A 17,668-nucleotide genomic window follows, 5' to 3' on the forward strand; every position below is an offset into this window, starting at 1 on the left:
AGGCTATAACTCTTGAAATTGTACTTTCCAAATCATTAAAAGATTTTTCTTAAAAACCATTGTAAATTTAAGCATATCGTGTGATTGAGCAAGGAGTGAGGTCTAGTAGTTCAATTCTACTATCACCTATGTTAATGTTGAATGAAATTATAGCTATGCATAAAAGAAAGAAATTAAGATGATGTGAACATATTGTGCAAATGTGGGTAGTTGCTTTGTCAATTCTAGGATTACCCATGACAAGGGCCATCTTGAAGTGGCAAGCAATTACATCGTTCTAGACCTATGTGGAGATACTATTTCGCATGCTAGGAAAAGGGATGAAATCTTACGACATATTCACTTTTCCTCCTTGGATCATATGTGGAATGGGAACATGAAGGGCTTGAATGCAGTAAAGGTCAGTATAACTGATTGTTGGAGTGACACTCGACAATCTATAGTGGGAAAGTGGGGTGTGTTTGGGTGAGATTGTCTATGGGTGGTTTGGCTTTTTTTGTGTGATGGTACTGGTGCATTGGAGCTAGGCTAAGGTGTTACGTTTGTGTTATACATTAGCTGGTAGAAAGGCGTACTTCGTTTTGGTGGCTTTGGTTATGTGATGTTCATGGGATAGAAGTTGATTGCTTATTTGTTTCCAATTTTTTTTATTTAGATGTAATTTTTTACAGTTTGGGTTTATTCTTATGATATTGTAATGATTTTTGTATAATATTTCCAGGCAGGGCCTAAAAGAATCTCTCGCTAAATTATATAGAAATTGAAATTTAAAGAAAAATTAAGATAAAGATTTAATTATTTGAAAATTCATCATCAACAAAAAAAAAAGCAGAGCCCAAAAGAATCTCCTGCTGAATTTTATAGAAATTAAAATTTAAAGAAAAATTAAAATAAAAGATTTAATTCTTCAAAAATTCATCAACAACAAAAAGCAGATATGCTCCAGGAAGATTTAAAATAAACTGAAGAGACTACCATTAATACTAAACATGTTTAGGTCGAAATGATTAAATTAATCTGGATCATGCAAAGTCATGTCACCAACATATGAAATCATAATTGCAAATAAGCTCTTACAATTAGATTTTGTGGTAATATTAATTTTTGAATAGAGAGACTTGTGAAATACTTGCAAACATGCCGGTCTCTTGAATTTCCAAATATCAATTCGAGCTTGATGGTTAGTCTAGACTACTTTTGTAGGTAACATGAGCTCAAGCATAAATTTAATCCATTTAACAATAGTTGTTTCAAAAAGGGAGCCAACTCTTGAGCACTGAATTTTCCAACCATGATGGATAAATCTACCACAAGAGTATCCTATGTTAGGCTATTTTGTTCTCAAAGTTCTCAGCTAGTGGTCAACACTCGTGCATGTTTGTGACAAGTGAAAACGCTGGCACATTCGAAGCACTTCCATATTACTGAGTTGTCATGTCATGCACCTGAGTTGGTCTAATAGTGGAGATTTTGTATTCCTCAAAGAGAGGTCATAAGTTCAACACCTGTAGGAAGTAAAATATCACCTCGTTTTGCATAGAGTACGTGGCAATCCCATATTTTGTAAACCATTTGTAGACTAAAAAACAAATCATCTAATATTGTGAACTATAAAAGAATCCATTTCCATTTACATACCCCCATAATTATCTCTGTACACCTCTAGCCTTATGTCCCCTTGCAAATATTTATATCACTAATAAATTTGTGTTATGACTCTATTTTAAATTCTCATATATCGTGTAAATAATTAATAATCTAATATTATTAGAATATTAATTATTAAATAATATATATTTTATAACATACAATTTTATAACCTTATATTAGATCAATAAATATTATGATATGATCCCTAATAACATTGTATTCTAACATATCTCTTCAATTGAATAAAAGCTATAACTCTTGAAATTGTACTTTCCAAATCATTAAAAGATTTTTTCTTGAAAACCATTGTATATTTAAGCATACTGTGTGATTGAGCAAGGAGTGAGGTCTAGTAGTTCAATTCTACTATCACCTATGTTAATGTTGAATGAAATTATAGCTATGCAGAAAAGAAAGAAATTAAGATGATGTGAACATATTGTGCAAATGTGGGTAGTTGCTTTGTCAATTCCAGGATTACCCATGACAAGGGCCACCTTAAAGTGGCAAGCAATTACATCATTCTAGACCTATGTGGAGACACTATTTCGCATGCTAGGAAATGGGACGAAATCTTGCGACATTTTCACTTTTCCTCCTTGGATCGTATGTGGAATGGGAACATGAAGCGCTTGAATGCAGTAAAGGTCAGTATAACTGAAAATTGGAGTGACACTCGACAATCTATAGAGGGAAATTGGGGTGTGTTTGGGTGAGATTGTCTATGGGTGGTTTGGCTTTTTTTGTGTGATGGTACTGGTGCGTTGGAGCTAGGCTGAGGTGTTACGTTTGTGTTATACATTAGCTGGTAGAAAGGCATACTCTGTTTTGGTGGCTTTGGTTATGTGATGTTCATGGGATAGAAGTTGATTGCTTATTTGTTTCCATTTTTTTTAATCAGATGTAATCTTTTACAGTTTGGGTGTATTCTTATGATATTGTAATGATTTTTGTATAATATTTTCAGGCAGGGCCCAAAAGAATCTCTTGCTGAATTTTATAGAAATTAAAATTTAAAGAAAAATTAAAATAAAAGATTTAATTCTTCGAAAAATCATCAGCAACAAAAAGCAGATATGCTCCAGGAAGATTTAAAATAAATTGAAGAGACTGCCATTAATACTAAACATGTTTAGGCCGAAATGATTAAATTAATCTGAATCATGCAAAATCATGTCACCAACATATGAAATCATAATTGCAGATAAGCTCTTACAATTAGATTTTGTGGTAATATTAATTTTTTAATAGAGACTTGTGAAATACTTGTAAACATGCCCGTCTCTTGAATTTCCAAATATCAATTCAAGCTTGATGGTTAGTATAGACTCCTTTTGTAGGTAACATGAGCTAAGTATAAATTTAATCCATTTAACAATAGTTGTTTCAAAAAGGAAGCCAACTCTTAAGCACCGAATTTTGCAACCATGATGGATAAATCTACCACAAGAGTATCCTATGTTAGGCTATTCTGTTCTCAGAGTTCTCAGCGAGTGGTCAACATGAGGCTATTCTGTTCTGAGAGTTCTCAGTGAGTGGTCAACACTTGTGCATGTTTGTGACAAGTGAAAACACTGGCACATTCGAAGCACTTCCATATTACTGAGTTGTCATGTCATACACCTGAGTTGGTCTAATGGTGGGGATTTTGTATTCCCCAAAGAGAGGTCATAAATTCAACACCTACAGGGGGTAAAATATCACCTCGTTTCGCATAGAGTACGAGGCAATCCCATATATTGTAAGTCATTTGGAGACTAAAAAACAAATCATCTAATATTGTGAACTATAAAAGAATCCATTTCCATTTACATACCCCTGTAATTATCTGTGTACACCTCTAGCCTTGTGTCCCCTTGCAAATCTTTATATCACTTATACATTTGTGTTATGACTCTATTCTAAATTCTCATATATCGTGTATTATTTCAACTACGGAAATAGAATAGATATGCATGTACATTGATTTTTAACACATACAAAATTCAAATAAAGAGCAGTGAGGAATTTAGCTTAAATTGTCCATGTAGACACCTACAAATGGTCAACGCTTGCGGAGTCATACTTTAACATTTGCGCATTGCCTTATTTTAGGGTTTTTGCGTCGCATTAACATTTCTCGTATGTCATGCACTTGGTCTTTATCATTTGCGAGCATCAAGTCCTCCTTCTGCATTCATCATTCGTCTCGTCTTCGAATTTGGTCTTGTCGGTAGCAATATCAGTCATGATTTTGGTCAATCTTATCCTGTCGCATCTATGAGCATATTCATTTGTCATCATTTTGGACATCGTCAATCCTAATTAGGGTTTTGTCCTCTTTTCAATCTTGTCATCATGCGATCGATTTGTCATCGATCCTTGTCTTTTGATCAATTTGTCATCAATCTTGTTGTCTTGTGATCGATTTGTCATCGATCGTTGACATTTTCAATCTTGTCGTTTTGCAATCTATTTTTCATCGATCCTTGTCTTCTTGTCAATCTTGTCATTTTTGCGATCAATTTGTCATCAATCGTCGTCTTTCTCAATTGTGTTAATTTGGATCAATTAGTCATTGTCCCTCGTCAATTGGCACGTTTATCAATCACATCAGTCAGAATCATGATCAAATCAAATCGATATCGATTATCTTTTGTCAAGACCTAATTGTCATCCTTGCATTTCTAATTCATCTTTTAGGGTTTCATGATTTTATTCATTTAACCCTATTTGTCATTTCTCTCTCTAGGTTAAATAATTTATTTATTTATCCTAGGTCGTGTCACAATTAAATGTTTAATTTAATTGGCTAACTAATTATTTCTCTTTTTGTGAATTAATTAATAAATGACAAATTATTAATTGATTTACCTAATTTCTCTTAAATTCCTAGTTTTTCATCAATTTGTAAATTCCCTCTTTGTGAATTAATTAATAAATGAAAAATTATTAATTAATTCACTAAATTCCTAATTTCCTCATTTTCTAATTTCCTAATTCCTATTTTCCAATTTTCTAATTTTCCTAATTTCTAATTCAATTTCCTCCTATTTTTCTCCTAATTTCATGGGAATGACATTTCAATTTGTCATAAATTGTCATAATTGGCAATCAATCAATTTTGACATAGAAATTTGTCATAATCTTGTCATAAATTATCAATCAATCAATTTTGCATAGAAAGTGCAAATTTGTCATAAATTTGTCATAATTGACATTCTTGATTTGCAATTTCCATTTGAATCGCTTCATGCTAATTTGATCATCTCTCCAATTTGTCTATAAATTGGATGAATTTCTTCAATCACGCTTCGAGTATTCTTGCGCTTCTATCTTGTCTAGTTGCTTTCATCTCATGTGTATGCATTTGTAGATGAGATCCACAAAGAAAGTTATCTGAAAAAGAAAGATGGACAATGGAGCCGCATGAAGAAGATATTCAGATCTGCATTTGGTTTGCTTAGTTTTTAATCTTGAATGTTTTGCTTTCATGTCTCTATTGGATGTAATTAGGATTGATCATTGCATTTGAGCTTTCGTGATTGGGCTATGATTAACATTGAGATGCTTTGATGATTTCTGATTTCCTAGCTACAGTCCAATTTACTATTCAGTGCAAGACTCAAAGCCAAATATCCCAAACCTAACGACAAGTCACTTGTTGGTTCCTTCATTTTAAAAAAATCTTTTCACTTGTTGGTTACTTCATTTGAACCAAGATCTTGCTTTAAAACCTTGTCTTACCTACAAAAATTGTTTTAAAGCCAACCATTTGAGTTCTTTGTTATCATACAATCCTGTTTTAAAATCTAAACTCTCACTAGGTATAAGTAAACTATTTAGTTATTGTACTTAATCTTCTACGAAAAAATCACATCCCATGGGTTTACATTTCTGATAGGAACCCATGTGTGATAACATTATTGCGCTTCAATGTCCTTGGTGAAAATTTGTACCAAAGCATGTACTTCATGAATTTAGCTTTCATCATATAACCTAACTGTTTTCACCTGCGCCATGACTAGCTCCTCCAATTTATATAATCAGTCACTTGTATCCTTGCAGATCCATAATCAATTGCAACTCCCACATTCCCTCTCCACTTAAGTTGACTCGTAATGCAATAATCAGCATCAAGGCTCCAATCGGACTTCATATTCTTTTTCTCTTAATCTTCTTATTTATATTTGCCCTACGGCATACTAATTTGGCTTCCCCATTTCCCAATTCATTGCTCATTTCCTACCATGCAGTTATGTAATTCTCTTGAACTTTTGAACTTTAAAGGTATATGAATAGGAGCAAATATCAACCAATTTTGGGGCCCTTGCCACCACACTACGTGCTTTCCAATGCAGGTTAGTGCAATCAACATCTCACTAAATTCTTTTCTGTACGCAACCTCTAATCACTATCTCAATACTACTGAGATTGCCATCACATCACAATACTACTCTATTCCATACAAGAACTAGCCACAATGGGAGTGCCCATAAACGGAGCTCAGGAATTCATCTTCCAATCAAATAATTCCTTCAAGTGTGACAGATTCTGACAAGGTCTCTCCTAAAGCCTCTGAAATAATCAATTTCATTGCCTTTCAATATGCTATATTATATCTTCTAGTGGAACAGAAGAAGTCAGATGTGCATCGCACAATTTAGCATAGTATTCTATGAACCAAAAAGTTACATAGATCCCAAATGAGTTGTTATTCCCATACCTACCCAACATTTTCCCTCCCATCGACATTTTCCCTCACACTATTTCTATCAATTGTAAGGCAACATTAGATCTCTATGGTAGCACTTTCATTCATTGTACATGACAAGGCATCCCTTAGAAGCACGAAAGCCTACAACAAAATATAGAGCTTAACAGCTTCAACTTTCAATCCACAAATATTGCTGCTATCAAAATATTGGCTTATGTATACAACCTCCCAAATTTCCCGTCCTGAGATTATATATGTTTCATAAATAAATATCTGTTTAATGCTAACCCAACAAAATAATTAATTAATCATCCCCTTCTCAACATCCCATGGACAAAGTGTTTAGGTAAAATATGGCTCGAAACTAAGTTGCCATTTCTCAAGAGCCAAATAATTGCCTTAATGATCTCCTGAGAATTCTTTTAGAAACTCTCATTGCTAATAAGATATGTTCTGATCAGTGCCTACATTGTTCAAAATCACATGTCAATATATTAACAGAATCCGTTTCCTGTAACCAAAATGTTTATTCTTCGGTAAACCAAAATGTTTATTCTTAATGTAAATACTAAATTTGGTATTCGCAATTTGTTTCCAGTACTCCCATCAACATTGTCTTAAAAGCATTTCACCTACATATACAATATATACTCTAATAATTAAGAGCATTGTGCAAATCTTAATCTAGTGAATGCTAAGCTACCTAGATAGCCCTGGCATTGTTTGAATTTGTATCTCATTACACGAAAACTTATCTTTATACATATGCAAATGTAGTGAGTAATTTGCCGAGATAAGCTAAAATTTAGTAGTTACATTCTTTTACAAGAGACATTGCCTTATATTGACAATTCCAGCAGAAGGGTCTCATAGACTCGATAAAAAAACATACATTGAAAAGAACACTGATTTGCACCCACGAAAAAAAAAACAGACAAGCTCTAGATGTTTGTCTAGAATTGAATAAAACTGTATCCAAAAGAAATATTACGTCTCCACATATCCATAATTTTTGCTGAATAAAAAATCACCTGTTGAATGTGATACTTTCACTTGAAAAGGATTTGTGAATTTGGATATAAATTTGAAACACAAGTACATTGCAAATGTAATGCTAAAAAGAGCCGGTCGATGGCAACAATCTCCCAAAAAAAAACATGTTTGGTACTTATTATGATGGTCAACAAAATGATGGCTACTAATAGATCAGAGATAGTGAGGTCATCTTGCTGGAGGTTTTGCTTCTATTACTCTGTCTGCCTCAGGTGCAACAAATTCCGGAGGAATTTCCCTGGTAATACCCATATGAGAGTCATAGTCATCACTCTGTTGTGCTAACTTTTTCCGCAGTAGCTTATCTGCCTCAATTTCCTCGTAGCTCTTTACATTTTCTCTCGCATGAATTTCTGCTAATATTTCATAATTCAAAGCTGATTGAGAGATGAATGCTATCTCTTCCTCAGTCAGCTTTCGCAAAAACTTTGCAGGGTTCCCCGCCCACACCTGGGGAAAAGAACACGCATTTGAGACAACAACAATAAGGGAGTACATTCAAAAACATGTATCGCATTTTCCCAAATAGCCTTCTTTGCAAAATAAAGAACAATAAAGATACCCAACAGAACTGATAACAGAAAGAATTCACAACAGGAATCTCTATCAGATGGTTTGTATTTTAAAATGATTTTAATAAATCAGCTGGATATATGAATACCTGCTGCAGATTCATATATTCTTGAACTGAGGCTTAGATGTTACCATTTTGTTAAATTCCACTATGTTTGCTAGGTCTGGATTCTTATACAAGAGACCTCAAAGTGATATTTTGGTAATTGGCATGTTCTGCCATTCTATCACTATGTTGTTTGTTAATCAAAGTAGACAAGACCATGGTCAGTACCATGGTAGAAAATCACTTCTTTTAAATAAATTTGCAAACCAAAAGATAAAGATTTTTTATCAATTAATAAGGATTCAATCTGGAAAAAGTCAGATGTTCAGGTTAGCCTTAAGTAAAAATTTGTGTTAGAGATTATGGTTAGATTAGGGAAAGGGGAATATTTTCAATCACCACAGGAATCAGAGGAACACTCAGAAGCCCTAATTTTTGTTGGGACAAACACAGAAAACTAATCTCTTAGAGTTGATTACAACCCTACTTCAAATTGACTCACATTATATGAAAAATCTACTAACAGAGAAAATATTAAAACGATATATTTCTGATTATAAAGAATGAAGTGCGCCACTGCAAAACTTAAAATATTCCCAGTTATGTATTTTGCAAATGCAGACTATGAGGTAGTAGCACATCCACACAAAGATGACAAAAGAATCAAAAAAAATCTAAAAAACTCAAATTAAAAATCAGAAGCATGAGACGCATATGGTAAACTACTATAGAAGCTTACTTAAGGTGAAATTCCGATTGAAGTCTGTTGGACAGTGGTTTTGCAGTGAGTTGGAGCACTCACCATAGACACCTCTACAATGACAACATGTGAATCAAGTGCCATCTCAAGTCTTACGAAGAGGATATCTTATATTAGAAAAAAGTAAACACTAATTGAATAGAAAGTAATATATATGATACTGTTGAGACTAAGACTCAGGGAAAACTCACTAACTCTTTTTTCTCAAGCTTGGACTCAACCAAAAACCTTGGCAATTGAAAAAAATATAATTTAAAAAAAAATTAAAAAATGCTTTTAATAATGACTTAGTTTGAGTTAGATTTCTGTTTCTTTTGGCACAAACAGCTCAAACTGAAAGTCAGGCCTCAATGGCCTTGGCTGTCAGAGTCAGACAACTCAGCAAGTCTTACCTACAAACTCGCCAAGACTGAAACCAACTCAAAACACTAGTCCTCACTGAGAATCAACAAACCCATTTACAAAGAGTTTAGCTTTAGAATGATGCATAACTAGAAAAGAATGAATGGCATTTCTATCAAAATGAGATGAACAATATTTAAATTTAAAAGTAATTTAACATCAATAAATCAGGCACTTTTGACATCTATCTTGATCAGGGAAAAGCATTAAAGTGCTTTTATGTCATATTCCCATGTAGACAGCGGAAATGACTAGAAACATAAACTATACATGTACATAAATATATATTTTCTTCCAATGCATAAATTATTTTACCGCTTAAATGCGTTTTATCTTAACTAGTGTGAGTGATGAAAGGACACATCCATTCCCAAGTCACCTCTGGAATAGACGCCATGTTTCAAAGGGAATCGCGTCGTTTCAAGAGGTATAAACCCCGCACCCCTAGGGAAGCACGGGAGAAGGAGGTGACAAGGAGAGAAGGAAGAAATTGAGAAAACCAGTCCTCAAAGTCTAGAATGGGTCGTGTATGTATTTTGTACTGCAATAATTATGCCACTGATTTAATATTACTGCTGACATATAAAATGAAATATCTATAATGTTGTAGGAAACCATAAATCCGTTTATTTGGCCCTAAATCAAACCTTCGGTGGACAGATCAGACCCCTAATTATCAGGAAGGCGAGGCAGGTACAGCAAAGGTTCATTACATTTTATGAAACAGATGCTGAATTAATCCAACAAACATAACAAAATATTAGGCAACTGTAACACCATGTCAAAGAATCGTCTTGAAGTCTAAAGACAAGGGCTATCTTATAGCAGCTAATGCAACAAGATGAATACATGGAATCATCCTAACAATCATTGGGAAAAAATGTACACTCTGCATAAAAACAGCATTGAAAAAGATTTTTTTAAAATAGTAATTTTTCAACGACCACCTTATAGAAATATATGCTGCACATGTGCAGGTTAACATATAACAACGCTACACAACTATTCATAATTGAATTGATATGGTCAACTATGAATGCTCATAATAGAAACCCTAGGTTGTAGGAACACAATTCAAAAGAATATCAAGTAAATTATTAGCCCCACGCCAATAGACCATATAGACCTAAAATTTAAAGAAGAGGAATAAACTTTTAATTTTTAAACATATGAAAAATATCCTCAGAGTTTTTAAGATGCTGCTATGCTCAAAAAACCCTACTCTGTGCTAATCTTTATTTTGTTAAAAAATGTTGTGTCCACATGCTTATTCAAAGAACATATGGAATACTATTTTGAATGAGTAATTGGCTTCTCAATTATGCAAATAGGAATCAATATTTTAACCTCAGTTCCAATCATCTAGTCTTGAGCTGGACAGGAACTTCCTTTTCCCCCTGACCTTATCACTGAAATTAGCATTTGCTTGAGAACTACTGTGAAGAAGAATCATTAAGAAAAACATTAAATAAAAGCTAATATGAAGTCCATTAAGGACTCCGAGATCTAGTCAGGTATAAATACCAACCAAGTATACCTTCAATAATAGCTAGTTTTAGTTACTCCCATTCCCAATATATATTTATACAATGCTGAATTTCAATTTATTCTTATCCTACATGGGAAGTTGTGCAAATTACCTCTCCAGCAGGTATTCTAGCATTTTGTCTCACCAGTGACCCAGCTGCAACCATAGCATTTTTCTCCAAGACAACCCCATCAAGTAGAGTAGCACCCATGCCTACAAATGCCTCATCCTCAATGGTGCACCCATGCAGCACAGCACCGTGACCTGCCTAAAGCATGCAAGCATGTCAAACAAACATATCAATTCTTATTATAACTCACTAAATCAACTACAAATATAAATTACACAGATCAATAAATAGTCTAGACAACTGCATACATCCCTCCATATGTATTGACAATTTCACAAAGAAGTAAGCAAATCCTCCACCCCCAGACAAGTTTTTACAAGTCAGAATTTGTCATCGGCAAAATATTGCGGCTTCAAATATCTAAATTTAATGCAACAGACTTGAAAGAGAAAAACAGAACAGGTTCTACCACTGCCATAAGCTTCTTGAACTAGATAGTCAAGCTACATTGCAATAGCAGTATCCTGTTGAACATTGGCAGTATCTCAAATGCTAGTCAGATGTGTAGCATATGCAATCCATGGCACATATTGTCATATTACCAGTTCCAATGTACAAGCCAGCCCCTTCATGCTATTCATCGTAGATTTATGTAAGGAGAAATTTAGCAACAAAATATGGTAGTCACATTTATCAAAAATAAACAGCCTAACGCATTCAGAGGCTCTGGAAGAATTTTAAATGGTTCCTTCCAGAAAGAGTCCCAGGATAAATTATAACGAGTCAATAGATGCATTTAAAAATTCGTGAAAAACAACTGTAATATAACTACATACCAATTGTAACTTTACTCCCAATAATTGTGGGAAGAACCTTTCCACCAAGATTTGTTTTTGCAACGTGCACAAGAGTGTTGTCTTGTATATTTGTACCAGAACCAACTGTTATGCTATTCACATCTCCTGCAAAACCCTAACTGTAAAAGTATAAATACCTGCTTAAAACAGTCACTTCATTCCTGCATGACTAATTTAAAGTGTCGTTTCATACTTTTCCATAAAATGAAGACAAATTCCAGAGCCTTAAAAACATTCTATTTTGCATAGACGTAAAGATAATTGAAGCTTGAAATGCCAGTTCCTTTGCACCAATTTATCTTGATACATCTTTAAAAAAAATTATAGGAACAACATGAGAACATTGAACTTGCAAATACAAATATAATAGGGAATTCAACTGGTTTATCAAATATTGTGAATATGAAAGATTCCAAATTCATGCACCCATCAACACTTGCAACTTTACAGGCTTGAACCATAGTGATTTAAATTAAATTTGACATGTATAATGTCTGATAGAAATAAATAAGAATACCCTATGTTCATCAGCATTTCCTTACAAATGCCACTTTTTATTAAAAATCTATAACCAATTGTTGTACCATATATTGAAGAAAAAATTCCATTTTGGGATAAGAAAAACGCAGACAACCGTTGACCTCTACAGGAAATCCCTGCAATTTGTCAAATCGAAAATAGAAATAAAATTCTCCTTCAACCAAATGACATAAAGATCAGTGAATGCTCTGCTGTTGTCACAGAAGAATCATTTTTTATTATTTGAATTTAAAAATATTAAATTTTCTCACAATCCTGTATCAACTTACTACCGAATGCAAGCTATATCACAGAAACAGAAAAGATTAATATTCCAGCACATGTTTATAGTGTTGCAAACAAAACTAAGGGAGAGACACACCCAAATATTAATGGCATTATAAGTTCCTAATCTAATAAGGAAATCATAGTGCATATTAGTATGCAACCACATTCATGTTGAAGTATTTTGTTCCATGTCACCTTAAGAAGCACATGCAATAAAATAAAATAAAGGTTTCGAGCCTGCTCGCAACATCACTCATTTCATTTCTGATCTTGGCAGAAGCATTGTATAAAATAATAAAATAAAACAATACTCATTAGTTGTGACTATTCAAGTTCACATGAATTTGCATGAACTAATTAGAAGAGTAAAAAATTCTAAAAGAATCTACAAAGAGAACTTATCCAAGGGAAATCACTGTATGCTGGGGAACCAAGAAAAAAGGATTCATCAAACCAGGTCCACAAACAGAGTTTTACTTGTCAAACAAATAGAACTCTCCTGATTTGGTTAGTAAAATTTTTCAAAGTACATTGCTGTGCATATCTACCCCAGTGAACCATAAGCAAAAAAATAACCTTTTTGTTGCCTACAGGCCGGCCTATAATTTTGTAACATCTTTCAATAAATATTAACCATGGCTACGGGAGACCCATCTCCTACCCCCTGAGACACGTCTCCAATACCGAAGACATCTCCAAAAATGTCTCAACGCACAGGGTTCTTTGAGCCGCTGTCTCCAAATCTCCCAACCAGAAATTGGCGTTTCCTGCCAGAAAACTTAGGGCATAAGGTGTTAAACAAAACTCTTATTCTTATCCTCTATCATCACCCCTGTAAAATCATGATTACTTATTTGTTAGTAATGATAATGATAGCCACTATAGTCTTCTGATCAATCTGCTCAATTTCGTCATAACCATTGTTCTTTTAAATAAGTCACCAAAATGGTAATAAGAGATCTTTGTGTACCATCAATTCAACTGTTAAAAATAATGGAAGCCACTGAGTATCTCCAACCTTCTCAAAAATCTTATAGGTACACATCCATGCAAACCTTCTCAATTCTCAAAAGAACTGTAAAATATTTCTCATAACTAGGCATTTCATATCCTTTGGCATGTGTATCAGCATCAAACTATCAAAACTTTTTAATTTATTTAAAGTTAATGTTAAAACCTTACCACAGTTCTTATCTTCAAAGTTCTCTGTCTTGATATTTTCTAAAAATTAGTAAATTATATTTAAAAAATTGGCGTCTCCAAGTACCCCCGTCTCCTATTTTTGAAAATTACTATTAGTCATACCAGAACCGGTACCCTCTCTGAAGTCTCCAAGTACCCCCATCTCCAGGTAACCTTGATATCAACTCTTCCTACAATAATCTCTCAATGCATTTCCCAAGCTGAGTTTGTTGCCTAAACAGTTTGCCTTCAGAAAATCTTCAGCACATTTTCTATCTCCACAAGCTTAGTTCCATTGCCAATCTAGCATCAGACCAAGAGATGTATGTGCATTTAATATCAATCCCTTAATTCTTGACACTGGGTTGTTTCTCTATTGACATCTCTGTAGAAGGGTTCTCACTCTCTTCAAATACTCGTCCTATACTCTTCACCTTTTGTTCTGGAAAAGCTGGTAATAATTAAGCAGACAAGGAAGCCATTGATTGGAAATATATTTGGGTTTCCTGGATCTCTGCAACCCCCTCAACATAAGATACCTTTCTATGTCAAGCATTTCCTTTAGAATGTTGACAGATCTCTGCAATCCATCATCTGTCCAAACAATCTTCAAAATCAAAATCATTGGAATCAAGTCTCACCAATTACTGATCAAGTTTGACCAATATATTCCCTGAGATGACAGGATATGTCAATGTTTGTTCTTTCTGTAAAGTGTCAGTATTTCCTGAGATGAAATGCTACATTCAAATTCCAGGGTGAATCTTTTCACTTGCTATTTCTAGAATCTTCATTTTCTGCTAAAAGAATCTATAAAGAAATTGTAATTTCAAAATAAAAAGCAGTGTGTTGCAACTTCACGCCCCTTCCCAAAGATGGTTACTTTCTTATCGTAATTTGAAAATAAAAAGCAGTGAGTTGTATCTTCACACGTTTCTCAAAGATTGTTACTTCCTTATAAATTACTTAATTATCAAGCAAGACATATCCCCATCATTTCAAGGAATACAACGGTCTTGTGTACTTTAATTTCAATAGACCAATCTACGATGTGATCTAAGGCAAATATTGTTAATGTGAAAATGCAAGAGAGTTGCTTACTACCTTTTTGTCCATATCCTAACCAAAGGTGCTGGTATCTTTACCCCTAGTTAGCAATCACTTTTGAACATTGACCTTTGTAAGGGACTATAAGGACACCCACATTAATTGCCCCCTTTTAATCATTTTCATCCTTTTGAGGTATAGTCACCTCCGAATACTATAATTTTCCAAATAAATGGTCATATTTTGGTGAGATTGTGCCCCCCACGAGCATCTATGATATTATCTCTATCCTCTTCTTCTTGCACTAGGCAAGATGAGTCCAACGTTCTTCAACATAGAGGATCAGCTAGCACATTTACCCACAATCTGAGTTGTCCACCATATGCACATGAATAACTTCCTCTCTTGTCCAAAAGGATCATCAACCATTGACATTAAAAGAGTTTATAGGAGGCACCCCTTCAAGCCTTCCCAACATTTCCAAGGAAATGTCAAATGAGACCAAGACATCCTATGGTTATCATCAAATCTTGTATTGGACCTGCTATTGTAATTTGTGATTGAAAAGGATTTACTATTGCTTCCCATTCAGATATCAAATAGCATAGATATCTTAAATGCATCTATCTAAAGAAGCTAAGAGATATCAGTTTCAAGGTACCTATGTTGGATTTGTCACATATGCTAGAAAGGCACCTCAAGAGTGATATCTCAATGACTTTTAAATAGGATGTATTCAAGATATCTAAGCTAATTAATGTTTATTAAGCTTCTTTAAAATATTTTTTCTAATTTATTTAATATAATATGCCAATGGATTTGGATCAAGTGGTTGAGAAGGAGGAGTTCCACACCACAGAACAAATTTCAAAAGAAAGGAACATAGCACCTTGTACTGGTGATGGAGACACCGAGAAGTACGGGCCACAATTATGGCATGCATGGACAAAAGCCCACTTCTATGTTTAGCTATGGAAGCACCTTCAAGTATAGTCAAGTATACCCATATAAAGGAACCATGCCCACCCCCATGTCTCTTCTGCACAACAATTTACCATAAAATTTAGCCGAACAAGTTCAAGTCTCATGATGGAAAATTAGCAGATTTCAACCATAGACCCAAGTCAAAATTCCTTGGGTGGGGCAAATTGTAGAGGCTAGGAGAAAATTTAGAGGTAGGAATTGCACTCATGGCAACGCATTGATCAAAGCCCACCGATATGTTTCACAATGAAGGCAGATTTAGGTACAATCAAGTGTATCCATATTAAGGAACTAAGCCCACCCCCATATATCTTCTATGAGCTCTAGCCCACAATTTACCCCAAAATTATTCTCAATAGATTCAAATCTAATGGGGGGAATGAGAAGTTTCAAACCCCAAACCTAGGTTCAAATTCCACAAGTGCTGTAGAGGCCATGGAGATCCAAAACCTACGTTCAAATTCCACAAGTGGTGTAGAGGCCATGGAGATGCCTAGAGGTAAAAGGGTCACACCTACGGCAATATATGGACCAAAGCCCACCCACATCTTCTATGATATTTGCCCCACAACTTATCTCAAATTTTGCAACCCTCATTAATGGGGTAATCCAAGTGAGGGCTTTCTCAAATTGAATTTTGATGGAGCGGCAATAGAGAGCCTGAAACCAACAAAGGTAGGGATCATCTTGCAATCTCCTTCTAGTATGTTTGTTAGAGGTCGTTTCTTCTTTTTAGGACTAAAGTCAAACAATGAAGCAAAAGCCTTAGTACTACTCAAAGGTGACAAATTATCTAAAATTATGGGATGCCAAAAGTAAAGGTATGAAAGACAAAGCTGAAAAGCATTTTGAAAAAGAATAGTTTGCCAACAATTTTGATAGTATCACTTGCAAGCATTGTTATAAAGAATGCAACCATATTGTAGATCCTGTAGTGAATGTGGCAGTTACCTGATTTCCTTTCACGGCAAAGATCAGTGAGGGTCCAGAAGATTGGAATATCTCAAATCTTTCAAAAGCCAAAGCTCATATATTTGATTGTCCTCCCTTTCCCATAATTTTGCAAAGATCCTCTCTCCTATGACCAGAGAATATTTTTTTGTCACAGTAATATTACACAGCAGACTTGTCCTATGCTAAAAATTCAGGTTTGCATGCAGGACAATCAATAGGTTTCATGAGAGGGTTTCTAAGGAGCAACTTATCATTTGGCTTGTTAATTTTTTCTGCACTGATTTTGTTTTCACTTGTAGATGGATTTGGTTTTAACTCAATGCAGATTGAAGTGATAGCTACAGAGTACATAATGAAGTGTGTGTTGCGGAGTAGGGATTCTCCCTATTGTGGTGTGGTTATGGATAGGTGTCCTAGATGCATCAAAATTGAGGATTTAGCTTCCTTGTACTTTGTTAAGGCTGTGTCAGGGGAGGAAGGACAGTGTAATACCAAGATGTAATGCACAAGAGCCTCTGTTAAGGAGAATTTTGTGTGATGGTTAAACGCAAGAGTAGAACACTCTATTTTGAAGGAATGGTACCTGCATATGATTATTCCCTCAGAAAATAGTACCTGCTCCAATGAAAATGGTTGATCCTAAATACCCTTCTCAGTGGCAATATAAACAGTTTTGGATTTGGCATTGTACAGCTAAGAGCTAGTTTTGGATATAAACAACCTCAGATAAATCCTTCGGGATGGTTTGTAATGTCCCCTTTTGGGATTGCCTTATACTTTGCCCTAAATTCACAAATCCAGAATGAAACAAGGGCAAAACATAGTTAGAGATATAATCTTCACTCAAGAATAAGATGAGATAAGCCTGTTTTGGAAACCTGCAACCAAATTAGACAACAATGTAGATATAAGAGTTTATAACTAATGAAACACATCCAATTCCAGGGTTTGGATGTATATATATATATATATATATATATATCGATCTACACAACAAATCTCAATGATTACATGGAAGCTCAACCATAGCGAGGGTTGTGTTAGGAGACATGATGAGGT

The 17,668-nt window shown here is 34.5% G+C and overlaps 1 protein-coding gene across 1 annotated transcript in view; it reads right to left on the bottom strand.

The window, feature by feature from the left end:
* Window positions 1–7,269: 7,269 nt before the first annotated feature.
* LOC131034234 (gamma carbonic anhydrase 2, mitochondrial) overlaps window positions 7,270–17,668 on the bottom strand; it is a 36,583-nt gene continuing 26,184 nt past the window's right edge. The window contains exons 4-6 of the mRNA XM_057965683.2: window positions 11,615–11,740; window positions 10,821–10,972; window positions 7,270–7,849 (exon numbers count right to left, since the gene is read on the bottom strand). Of these exons, the coding sequence (XP_057821666.1) occupies window positions 7,568–7,849; window positions 10,821–10,972; window positions 11,615–11,740 (560 nt within the window). The 3' untranslated portion in view covers window positions 7,270–7,567. The remainder of the gene's footprint in view (window positions 7,850–10,820; window positions 10,973–11,614; window positions 11,741–17,668) is intronic.

This window comes from Cryptomeria japonica, chromosome 11, assembly GCF_030272615.1.
Source record: "Cryptomeria japonica chromosome 11, Sugi_1.0, whole genome shotgun sequence".
Classification (NCBI taxonomy): Eukaryota; Viridiplantae; Streptophyta; class Pinopsida; order Cupressales; family Cupressaceae; genus Cryptomeria; species Cryptomeria japonica.